Consider the following 12,829-nt stretch of genomic DNA (forward strand, 5'->3'; position numbering starts at 1 on the left):
GATATTACTATAGATAGATAGATATAGATACATAGATATAGATAGATATTACTATATATAGATATTACTATAGATATTACTATAGATAGGTAGATATAGATAGATATTACTATAGATAGATAGATAGATATAGATAGATATTACTATAGATAGATAGATAGATAGATAGATAGATAGATAGATAGATAGATAGATAGATAGACAGATAGATAGATAGATATTAACATACTGTATATTTTATGTAGTTATTATAGTTGATTGTTTATGATTACTATTCAGTGTTTGCTCTGCACTGGGAGCTGTGATGGGCGTGGCTACAGTGGTGCTGTCTATTTCGTGACCCTCAGTGATGGTGAATATCTCAGTATCCTGTTCCCACGGTCTGTGTCCTTGTGAGACCCTCTGTACCAACCATGTGACATTGTCCTTATTTTAACCAGTGTGTCCATGCAGGATGGTGTTGAAAGTGCTGGAGAAGTTAAACTCTCACAGCGCTCCAGGGGTCTCCAGATGTGCTGGAGATAGGTCACTGAGTTGTCCACCCCAATGTTTAGCCTGTAGGCAAACTGTAGGGGTCTATAGCCCTGCCCACCACAGTGTGTGTTCGGGTTAGGGGGGGAGGGGGGGGGGGGGGGGGGGGGTTGGGTTAAGATTAGTTAAGGTTAGGATTGGGGTTAGGGTTAGTAATGTTAGGGTTAGTAATGTTAGGGTTAGTTCTCCCTGCAGGTGATTCATCAGCAGCCATTTTGTTTTTGTCCTGCCCACCTTCACAAACTGTTCAGTCTTATAGGCCAGAGGCTCCGCCTCCTCAATCTCTGCCTCACATTTTGAACCAAAACTGAACCATTTATATTTACAATAAAACAAGAATTTAACACATATAAAACACAACTTTGTATTGGAAAAGAAATGAGACACGTTTGACTTCCACATGCACACAAAAAATAAATCCACTTCAACTTTTTAATTGTGCTGTTGCTTCAGAAAAAACCTGATCGTTCACATTCCATCTTTGTGTTTTTCTGATCAGTGTTTAGTAGCAACACAAAGAGACGTAGGGTGTAACACACACACACCCTCACACACAGTTAGACCTGTAGAACAACTGGATTCCTCTGCAGGACTGACTATAAAACGTATGAGAAGATTCACTCTGAACATTCTGAAGACTCTGAAGAACCCGAACGCACCATGGACGTCAACAACCTAATGACGCCCGACATGAAACAGAAGCTTTCAAAGGCTGCGAGTGAGTAACACAAAGTCAAGCTATTGGTTTGTGACACATTAGTACACATTAGTACATGTTAATACACGCTAGCACACATTAGTACATGTTAATACACGTTAGCACACATTAGTACATGTTAATACACGTTAACACACATTAGTACATGTTAATACACGTTAACACACATTAGTACATGTTAATACACGTTAACACACATTAGTACATGTTAATACACGTTAACACACATTAGTACATGTTAATACACGTTAACACACATTAGTACACGTTAATACACGTTAGCACACATTAGTACATGTTAATACACGTTAGCACACATTAGTACATGTTAATACACGTTAGCACACATTAGTACATGTTAATACACGTTAGCACACATTAGTACATGTTAATACACATTAGCACACATTAGAACATGTTAATACACGTTAGCACACATTAGTACATGTTAATACACGTTAGCACACATTAGTACATGTTAATACACGTTAGCACACATTAGTACATGTTAATACACGTTAACACACATTAGTACATATTAGTATACATTAGCACACATTTGTACTCTTCATACTTCTGATTCTTCTCCATCCATCAATCACAAAGAAATCAAAGAAATGTGTAATATTGAAATATAAAAGCCCTCTGATCTCACTGTTTTTGTTGATGGTGAATCTTTTACTTTCTACAGCTGACGCAGGCTCCGCCTTCTGCTCATCACTGACAGGAAGTAAAGGAGACAGTAATAGTGGAGGCGGAGGTGAGTCTGTCATTAGCTTAATTTCATTGATCCTACTGTCAATACTAATGATCAGTGACTTGCTGTGAGCACTAGGGTAGCGTAGGCAGGGCGTTGCAAATTGAGACCACCAATGTCAACACCAATGACAATTTCATGTGTTTCTGCTGGCAAGTGTTTCAATTAAATTCAGTTAAATTCAACTTTATTTGTATAGCACAATTTACAACAAAATCATCTCAATGCACTTATCAAAATATAAAATTCATAATAAGAAAAAAAACCCAACAAGATCCACATGAACAAGTATTTATCATCTAACAAAATCAACATCATAAACACCATTAAAGAAATATAAACATTATTTACTATAGCCTCCATACTCTCCAACAACATATATCTCATGACACGACAGCACATCTGTTGTTTGTGTTGGAAACACAGAAACAGAGAAAATGACAACAACAACAACTCAGAACATCCTCAGTGAGGAGCATCCACAAAGTCAATCCTTCCTTTTGTTCCATTCACTGTAGAAAGAACCAACAATGTTCTGACCTTATCTTTGCTGAAGGTCTGGTAGCTCAGGTGTTGGTCTCCATCTTTTAAAAGATGTTGTTTTTCTTAAAAAAAAAGTTTCTCTATCATCTCTTGCTCTGTCATCCTGACTGTAGTGTTGTCCCGCCCACTAGCTAGAGAACGTAGCAGCAGCCACGCTGGATCAATTCACTAATGCACTGTGAACGTACGTATAGCATTTAGCATAGCGCGGCTACATCCAAAGGCAGTGTAGAGGGATGCCTTTTGACGTAAATGGTTTTCTTCTTGGGGAACTGACTGAGCATGTGCAAATACATAAAAACACACTATGGGAACAGAGGCAGAGCAGCAATGTGCTTTTAGGAGAGGGCGTGGCCTCCTCCTTGCTCCTCCTCCTGCCTTACGCTTTCAAATTTATAAGTACTGTAGGCTATTGGAAATACAAAAATCAATAAATAATAATTATATTGTAATTAAAATAAATAATCAGAATCAGAATCAGAATCAGAATCAGAATCAGCTTTATTGACCAGGTACAGTTTAGAACAATACGAGGAATTTGACTTGGTAGTTGCAGTGAAAGAAGACACATCAACACACCGGAGCAGCCATTTGTGGCGCCCACATATTTAGGGTAAAAAGGATCAACAACAGGAGGAGAGGAGGGGTGAGGAGAAAAAAACTGCCAGTTTGAAACTGATTTCCCTAAACAGAGAAAACAGTGTGAAACCAGGAAAAAAATCACCTCTGCAAACATAAATGTAAGCATGACACAGTCAAACAACTCGAGACAAGGCATGTAGGAAGGGTTGGGTGGGAGGTTGGCTGGGGGAGGGGGTCAGGTGGGAAGAACAGCAGGATTCCAGCTGTTTGGGGACATGGGCGTGCTGCCAATGGGCGCTGCAACCACGCCTCCATGCAGCTGCGGATGGGAGGTGGGGAAAGATGGCCGACGAGGCATTTGAAGTTGAAGACCTGTAGCTGCGTTACTGACAACCAGATGACGTGTGGAAAAGTTCAGCATCAACAGTTCCAGGAGGAATGTAGGGAAGGAGCGGGGGGAGGGAGTGGGGGTAAGAGCCGCCGTCTGCAGAAACTTCCTGGTGATAAGAGTTGAGACAACCTTGGCTTTAGCCTTGGCTTTAGCCTTGGCTAGCTGGGGAGCTGAAAGGGAGATAAGCAATGTGATTTGATACAGGCTATGTTAATTTCAATAGCCTTCTGTCCTGGGTCTCTCTGCTGTAATCCAATGAGTGGCCTAGTTTCCACTTCCAAGCTGGGTCTCTAACTTCTCCCAGTTGTTATCCATAACGCGTAGACGATCCAAAAGCAGCTCTTGCTTGCTTTTGATATCGATCAACACATGAGTCTGAGTGTTCAGAGCTCTGCTACATCCTTCAGAAATCACTGGCAGCTTTTCCAAAACAGTCACCAGCGTAGTACGGACTTTTCGATAGATTAGGAAGCCACCAGCTCCGATCAGCAGCATGCCTACTATCATTATTCCAATCATGTAGATGTCCTCCACGTCTTCCACGGAAAGGATGGACAGACACACAACTCGCCACTTGTTCCAAGGGTCAAGTGTGTATCCAGCCGCAAACGTCCCGCTTGGACATGCGGGGTCACCACCCCTGGTTCTTTTCGTCGAAAAAATCTGATCGATAGCACTGAGAGACCAACTAATTAATTCCATTATTATGGTTTTGGATGAGTTACAGAGAGAGGCTCTTGTTAGGCTCACAAGACCTGACAAAGCAGCAGCTGGGAGAGAGATAAGAAGGAAGGGAGGGAGAAACAGAGAGTGCGACTGTCCTCGTCGCACTGCCTACCTTGCCTACCTTGACTGCACGTCACTGTTAATGATTGATCCTACTGTCAATACCAATGATTGATCCTAAAGAAAGGTGGAGCTGCTTCCAATCAAATCATTGGTGCAGTGTTGGACCAACAACTGTCAAAAGTAATTAGTTATAATTACTAGTTACTTTCCACAAAAGTAATTGAACAAGGTATTCAATAAAGTAATCGTAAAGTAAAAGCCTTCTGGCTAAATCTGTTATATTTTTGTATGGATATTAATGTACACTGTCTCTGTTAAATAAACCAATAAATAAATAAAGTAATTAGTTATCAGGGAAAGTAATTAGTGTTGTTTTTTTGTTTAGTTTTTTAAAACTTCAAATCTGGAAAATAATTAGATGCCAGTTGCATAATAATAATAATAATAACTATTTTTAAATGTCCACAGTTGAAGTGTTTAACTCTCATTAGTATTATTATTATTACTAGTACAGAGCCTGTCAGAGGTTTGTATTCATATTGACATTAACAGGAGTTCCACAGTGTGGATGGGATTAATATATATATATATATATATATTTTCCTTTGGTAGCCAGAATAGGGTTAGTAGTCATTTCAAATTGGTTTTAAATTGGTTTTGGAAAGACCAAATTACTCCATAATAACACACCAAAATGCACACACTATATATATATATATATATATATATATATATATATATATATATATATATCAACAACTTACGTATGTATATATATATATATATATATATATACATACGTAAGTTGTTGATGAAGTTTCAGGTCGATCAGACACTGAGATATGCACTCCACACACACACTTGCATTATAGATAAATAGATTAAAGGTCACATGTCATGTTATTTTTCACCATCATCTCCATTTGTTCTAAGAACTCCAAAACATCATATTTGAGGTTAATTTTCCCAAACTCATCTGTTTTCCAGAGTTTTATCCTCTAAAAAGTCACTTTCTGACCAACTTTACATCCTACTTATGCATATTAATGAGTGGGCGTGTCTATAGACTGGACACTGACTTCCTCCTCCCCTCACGATGACGTAGGGCCAGAGGATGGCTCCGCCCTCTTCTCACCCACTCTGTAGCTGAGCTCATGCTGCTTTATAAACAGAGCGCGGGGGCGGGGCTTTCACCTGTACATACATAGACTGTAGTAAATACATACATAGCTCTGTGTGAAGGACGCTGACATGATCACCTTTGTGGGCGTGTCTGTTTACATGTCAATCATGGCAGAGAGCTTCCTGGAGGCGTGGCTTCTCCAGCTCAGTGCTGCGTCAAATTCATTATCAAATTGGGAACGTGTCATCAAATAGTAGCAGGTGTTTGTGTTCACCCTGTAGTAAGAAATTAGTAAATCATCTTCTGACTAATGATTGTTTATTTAACTTAACATGAGCCCTTTATTATTATTATTATTATTATTAATAAAATAAGATCAATGATGTGTTTGTGCAGGATTCATGGATGCAGCCAAAGGCTTCATTGGAGGAGGAGACGATAAAAAAGAGGAGGGGGGAGGAGGTGAGCTACCATTGGCCCATCACTGAATGATTATTATGTTTACTGTGTTTATTAGAGCTGGAATCAGACCAAAACATTAGACACAGGCTGAATCTCTGTTTAATCCTGAATCTGTTCCAGTTTGACTCTAATCTGTGTTTACATCAGAAGAATCAGAATCAGCTTTATTGACCAGGTACAGTTTAGAACAATACGAGGAATTTGACTTGGTAGTTGCAGTGACAGAAGACACATCAACACAGTGGAGCAGCCATTTGCGGCGCCCACATATTTAGGGTAAAAAGGGATCAATAACAGTAGGAGAGGAGGGGTGAGGGGATAAAAAACTGCCTCCGCAAACATAAATGTAAGCATGACACAGTCAAACAACTCGAGACAAGGCATGTGGGAAGGGTTGGGTGGGAGGTTGGCTGGGGGAGGGGGTCAGGTGGGAAGAACAACAGGAGTCCAGCCGTTTGGGGACACGGGCGTGCTGCCAATGGGCGCTGCAACCACACCTCCATGCAGCTGTGGATGGGAGGTGGGGAAAGATGGCCGACGAGGCATTTGAAGTGGAAGACCTGTAGCTGCGTTACTGACAACCAGATGACGTGTGGAAAAGTTCAGCATCAACAGTTCCAGGTGGGAATGTAGGGAAGGAGCGGGGGGAGGGAGTGGGGGTAAGAGCCGCCGTCTGCAGAAACTTCCTGGTGAAAGGAAATGAGACAACCTGGCTTTAGCCTTGGCTTTAGCCTTAGCTTTAGCCTTGGCTTTAGCCTTGGCTTTAGCCTTAGCTTTAGCCTTGGCTTTAGCCTTGGCTTTAGCCTTGGCTTTAGCCTTAGCTTTAGCCTTGGCTTTAGCCTTGGCTTTAGCCTTGGCTTTAGCCTTAGCTTTAGCCTTGGCTAGCTGGGGAGCTGAAAGGGAAATAAACAATGTGATTTGATACAGGCTATGTTCATTTCCAATAGCCTTCTGTCCTGGTCTCTCTGCTGTAATCAATGAGTGACTTAGTTTCCACTTCAACTAACGCGTAGATGATCCAAAACATGTATTATTATTTATTAGTCATTTTATCATATTATAAACTATAAACATGCTACTTAGCTTCATGTGATGCTACATGCTAGATATCATAATAATAATAATATGTAAGGTCTCTGTTAGAGCTGATGATCAATGATGTGTTTGTGAAGGATTCATGGATGCAGCCAAAGGCTTGATTGGAGGAGGAGACGATAAAAAGGAGGAGGGGGGAGGAGGAGGAGGTGAGTCTCACTCTGTGTGTGTGTGTGTGTGTGTGTGTGTGTGTGTGTGTGTGTGTGTGTGTGTGTGTGTGTACAGTGTTAATAACTGGTTCATGTGACCTGCAGGTCTGGATTTATTCGGTGCAGTGAAAGACTCGATGGGAGGAGACGATAAAAAGGAGGAGGGGGGAGGAGGGGGAGGTGAGTTCTGATTGGACGTCGCTGGACAAAAACAGGAAATAAAAGTTCAGGAATGAAGTGAAAGGAAATGAAGGAGGTGGAGTTTGAGGTGCTCCCAGTGACCCAATGAGGCTAGGGCAGAGAAACAGGAAGTGACATCAGCTGTTAGGACCAATCATCATCTGTTTGTAGCTCCTCCTCCTGCCGAGATGCACTGAGCAGACCTTTGATGGTCTGTTCACACACACACGGTTCAGTTCATTGATTAGCAGAGGCTAATACAGGGGTCCCCAATCCTGGTCCTCAAGAACCACTACCCATGTTCTAGATGTTTCCTTTTCCAACACATCTGATGAAATGACCAGGATGGTCATCAGGATTCTGCAGAGCTTCATGATGATGTCATCATTTGAATCAGGTGTGTTGGAAGAGGGAAACATCTAGAACATGCTGGATAGGGGCTCTAGAGGACCAGGATTGGGGACCCCTGCTCTAATATATCCCAACAACCAGATAAATACTGATAGCTGGTGTAATGCTGCCCTCTAGTGGTGAGACTAAATGTGTGTTTTCTGTTCCAGGTTTTTCACTGGGAAAACTTTTTTAACTTCTTTTTTTTATCTTCTTTTGACTTTTATCTTCTGAACTTCCTGTTGGTCTTTGGGACCCAGCGGACTCTTCTGAGCAGCTGCTGCTACATTTTAAACATTCCTCGAATGCTTCAATGAAATTCAATAAAAACACTCATCAATCTCTGCCTCATTAAAGAATTTTTGTTTGAATATAATACGTTTCATAATATAACATCATTATGTTTATGATTTAAAAATAATGAAATAATTTGTTTGTCAACAACACCATGTGAACTCAGTCACTAATTATAGATTACCTTCACCTGCTGATCAACTACCAGCTGGAATGATTGATCACAGTAAGACACACACACACATCCACATATCACACACACACACATCACACACACACACATCCACATATCACACACACACACATCCACATATCACACACATATCCACATATCACACACATATCCACATATCACACACACACATCCACATATCACACACACACACATCCACATATCACACACACACACATCACACGCACACACATCCACATATCACACACACACACATCCACATATCACACACACACACATCCACATATCACACACACACATCCACATATCACACACACACACACACACACACACACACACACACACACTTTTGTTGTTTCTTATCAAAAGTTACTCCAATCTGCATTAAACTTTTTATGCTTTTATAGCCTTTAATAATGAAGTTTTTGGCAGACTACAGATTTCTGGATTTAATTGTTTTAATTATTTATTTTTACTCAATATCTTACAGTTTTTCTCGATTGCTAAAGCACAATTTCTAGATCTCTGAGCACAATGACCAGTTGCCTAAACACTTTAATAAATCTGGCCTCTAGTTGGCTTAACTATAAACACATTTCACCTCAATCTCCAATTTCACAAAACTCTGAACACATTTGCATTTGCCAAAACACATGTTGCAGAACTCTAAACACATTTGCACTGCTCTAAACACATTCACACTTATGCTAAACACTTTCACACTTGCTAAAACACACTTTTGCTCACACAATGCAAAATGGTAGACTCAGACATCAAAAGTTGAACACAATGAAAGCACGGGTGTCATTGCTTAAACACTGTGACTCAAAATTGAAGACACATGTGACACCATCCATATTGGCCGCTTGAGAATGCACAACGACTCAAAATTGAAGACACCTGCCAATGATGTGACAACACCTATATAGGCCAGTTTAGAATGCACAGTTTGCTGAAGGTGCCAAACGGCAACAGAATGTACAGAGGCGGAGTTCGTGTCAGAGGAGGGCGAGGAGCAGGCCAAGGAGGGCGAGGAGGGAGAGGAGGAGTGCAAGGAGGAAGAGCAAGACAACCACGTACAATCATCACAGATGAAATGCGAGCTACTGTCATTGACCATGTCATTGTCCATGGAATGTCACTGAGAGAAGCTGGACTAAGAGTCCAACCCAACCTCAGCAGGTTCTCAGTGTCCACCATAATTCGGGCATTCAGACAACACAACAGGTATGTACTGTAGTTACTTTGTCTAAATGTTTGTAGCCCACAATCTAAATTGGTTTCACCACATTACGTTTGCTTTGGGAGACTGGACATTTCCATTGATGTTTGTATTGTAGATTGTAAGTCTTTTTTTGAAGAGTGAAAGCATATTTGTTTCTATAGGGTTGAAAGATTGCCACATCATGGTGGAAGGGCTCCCCTATTTACAGCACAGCAAGAGATCCTCATTGTGGACATGGTCCGGGAAAACAACATCATCAGACTCAGGGAAATAAAGGAGAGAGTCATAGCTGACAACATAAATTTTGGAGGTATTGACAGAGTCAGTTTGGCCACCATAGACAGAGTCCTCCGTCGCCAGAAGCTACGCATGAAGCAAGCTTATAGAGTTCCCTTTGAGCGTAACTCGGACAGAATCAAAGAGCTACGTTTCCAGTATGTGCAAGTAAGTATACATACGGGTATACAATGTTGATTGTTCACAGTACAGTGGGTGTACAAGCTCACTGTACTGCACAGTAGCCCACAGTGTACTGTAGTACTCCTTCTGTGACACTACCCATACTCTATTCATTTCCACAGAGAATCTTGGGGTTGGACGCCATGATGAGACAACATGAATACATCTTCCTGGATGAGGCTGGCTTCAACCTCACCAAGAGACGGAGGAGAGGCCGTAACATAATTGGCCAAAGAGCAATTGTGGACGTTCCTGGCCAACGTGGGGGGAATATCTCCCTATGTGCAGCCATGACCTCAGAAGGGCTTCTCCACAGGCAGGCTCTCCATGGGTCCTTCAACACCCAGCGTCTCCTCACATTCCTGGGAGACCTACGGGACATCCTGATTGACCGTGAGCAGCAGAATCTGGTTCCAGCACAGCCTCCTCCCATCTATGTCATCATCTGGGACAACGTCAGTTTTCACCGCACCAACCAGATAAGAGAGTGGTTCAATATACACCAACAATTCCTCAATGTATGTCTGCCACCCTACTCACCTTTCCTCAACCCCATAGAGGAGTTCTTCTCATCATGGCGGTGGAAGGTGTATGACCGGCAACCATATAGTAGAGAGAACCTCCTCAGGGCCATGGACCTGGCCTGTGATGATGTGGGGGATTACTCAGGCTGGGTCCGGCATGCCAGAGCTTTCTTCCCCCGCTGCCTGGCGAGGGAAAACATAGCCTGCGATGTGGACGAGGTCCTGTGGCCTGACCCCACCCGACGACGTGATGCGCAGGCCCGTGCACAGTCCCCCGCACAGCCCCCCCCACAGGCCCCCGCACAGGCCCCCCCACAGGCCCCTGCACAGGCCCCCCCACAGACCCCATAGAACCTCTTTACTGTAAGAATTTGTGACATGTATCCCCATGTATGCTTTTGTTCTCTTTTGAAATTTGTTTTGGAAAAAGTATGTTTGTACAGGTTGTCAATAAATGAGGTTCTATTCCCCTAAAAATAATCTGTGACTTACTATTGATTACTATACAGATGTGATTACTATACAAATGATGGGGTACTGAGAACATCACACCCTGAACATTGTGTTTTCAATTTTTATTGAAGTGTGTGATAGATATCCAATAGTGTTTACATTTTTGCAAGCTGTGAGGACCATTTTGTTGTCAAAGTTTGGTTTTGGCCATAGGAGCAACAGTTTTGTGGTGAAAGTTTGGGTTTTGGAGTGAGAGTTTCGTTTTGTAAAGAGACTGCGAGTTTTTGTGGAGCTAGCTTGAGAAAAGTGTTTTGTGTTTAGAGTTTAGAGAAAATGGAGGGCAGTTTCCTGAAATGTGTCCTGACATTCGAGAAAAACTGTAAAGTTTCACATCATCTGTAACTCACTGGTCTTTGGTGAGAGCAGACGTGTTTTCGTTTGCTCCGATAACACGACCTTGGCTACAGCTGGCTACAGCTGAACAGCCTGAACAGCCTGAAAAACTGGGCCCAAGACTGAAGGAAAATGGTGAAAAAACCGCAGGGAGGCCCTTCAGAACCCAATTCGGGTTTGGAAGAGGTCAAGGAGATGATACGCGAGGGTCTACAAAACCTATCTGCCGAGATAAAGTCGTTGGAAAAGACGCTGGAAAACTCACTGGAAAGACTACAAAGTGAAACAAAGGTACTGAAAGAAAAGAATGAAAGAAATGCTGAAGAGATAAAATTGTTGAACGCGAGGGTTGAACAGCTGGAACAAAAGGAAAGAGAGAAAGATGTCATCATCACAGGCCTAAAGATAAAACCCAGGAGTGACGAAGAAACAAAATCGATTGAACAACAGGTCATTGACTACCTGAAGTCGAAGGACATTGTCCTGAACCCTGACAACATCAACTCCTGCCATCTCCTGCCAAAGAGAAATGATACCAGAGCTGTAAAAATAACCTTCACGAATATAAAATTCAAAGGAGAACTACTGAAGCAAGGAAATAAACTCAAGGGAACGAAGGTGTACATCAATGAAAACCTGACGAAACAAAATGCAAGCATTGCATGGAAGGCACGTCAAATAAAAAAAGAAGCAAAGATTGTGAAGACCTGGTCAAAAAACTGCAGGATTTACATCCTGGAAGAAGAGGACGGAAAACCAGTTCTCATCAAAACGATGGACAACTTGGGAAAATACGAAGGATCCACCTAAACAACAACACTACTGATGGTAATCATGGATATGGACCCAGATCTATATAAACACTGGAAACAAAACTCACTGTGATTATTTTACGGAGACCGATTTAAATGTGAAACCAAGAGTAAAAAAGGTCTGTCATTTATTCATTTCAATTGCTAGGTGGTGGGGTGATTAAGGATTACATTAAATTTAAATTCAAAGTGTTTATTGTCATATGTGCAGTTAGAAACACGTTTTTTTTTTTTATACAATGAAATTACTACCTTGCTTATGAACTAAGATATAATAATGTGTTTATACAAGTTAAATCTAACAGTGGAAAATACAACACTGCCAATAAAACTAACAACAGCAGTTAGAAACACGCTTATGAACTAAGATATATTACATTAAAATACTGCCTTGCTTGTGAACTGGGATGTAGTGATGTGTTTATACAAGTTGGATCTGATCCCATCATCAGACAGTGGAGGATACAACACTGCCAATGGAACTAACAACAGCTGGATTACCCTTGATGTAGAGACAAAACAAGGTGACATTGTGGATGAAAAGGGAAAAACCTTCCAAACACCTTCGAAAGAGGAACTATTCTTGAACTGGAGGAATGCTAACAACGTCTGGCAGGGAACAAGGCCAACACAAACAAAGATAGAGGACAACACTGACTACAGATGGACGTTCAGAAGAAATCAAGAATGTTTGACCAGAGAGACATGTAAACCCATGTAAATTTGCGATGGTAAAACAGGGGACGGGACCCGGATAAGCAAACTG

The 12,829-nt window shown here is 41.5% G+C and overlaps 2 protein-coding genes across 2 annotated transcripts; both read left to right on the forward strand.

Moving 5' to 3' along the window:
- The first annotated feature begins 1,086 nt into the window (after positions 1–1,086).
- LOC114476993 (serine, glycine, tyrosine and glutamine-rich protein-like) lies at positions 1,087–8,051 on the forward strand. The gene is made up of 6 exons (XM_028469017.1): positions 1,087–1,249; positions 1,941–2,009; positions 5,831–5,896; positions 7,069–7,140; positions 7,246–7,320; positions 7,881–8,051. The coding sequence occupies exons 1-6, from the start codon at positions 1,192–1,194 to the stop codon at positions 7,904–7,906; spliced, it is 366 nt and encodes a 121-aa protein (XP_028324818.1). The 5' UTR covers positions 1,087–1,191; the 3' UTR covers positions 7,907–8,051.
- A 428-nt stretch (positions 8,052–8,479) lies between these two features.
- Positions 8,480–10,795, forward strand: LOC114476937 (uncharacterized). Its single transcript, XM_028468953.1, has 3 exons — positions 8,480–9,424; positions 9,584–9,866; positions 10,004–10,795. Exons 1-3 carry the CDS (start codon positions 9,138–9,140, stop codon positions 10,754–10,756), a joined length of 1,323 nt encoding a protein of 440 aa, XP_028324754.1. The 5' UTR covers positions 8,480–9,137; the 3' UTR covers positions 10,757–10,795.
- Positions 10,796–12,829: the final 2,034 nt, after the last annotated feature.

This window comes from Gouania willdenowi, chromosome 15 (assembly GCF_900634775.1).
Source record: "Gouania willdenowi chromosome 15, fGouWil2.1, whole genome shotgun sequence".
Lineage (NCBI taxonomy): Eukaryota > Metazoa > Chordata > Actinopteri > Blenniiformes > Gobiesocidae > Gouania > Gouania willdenowi.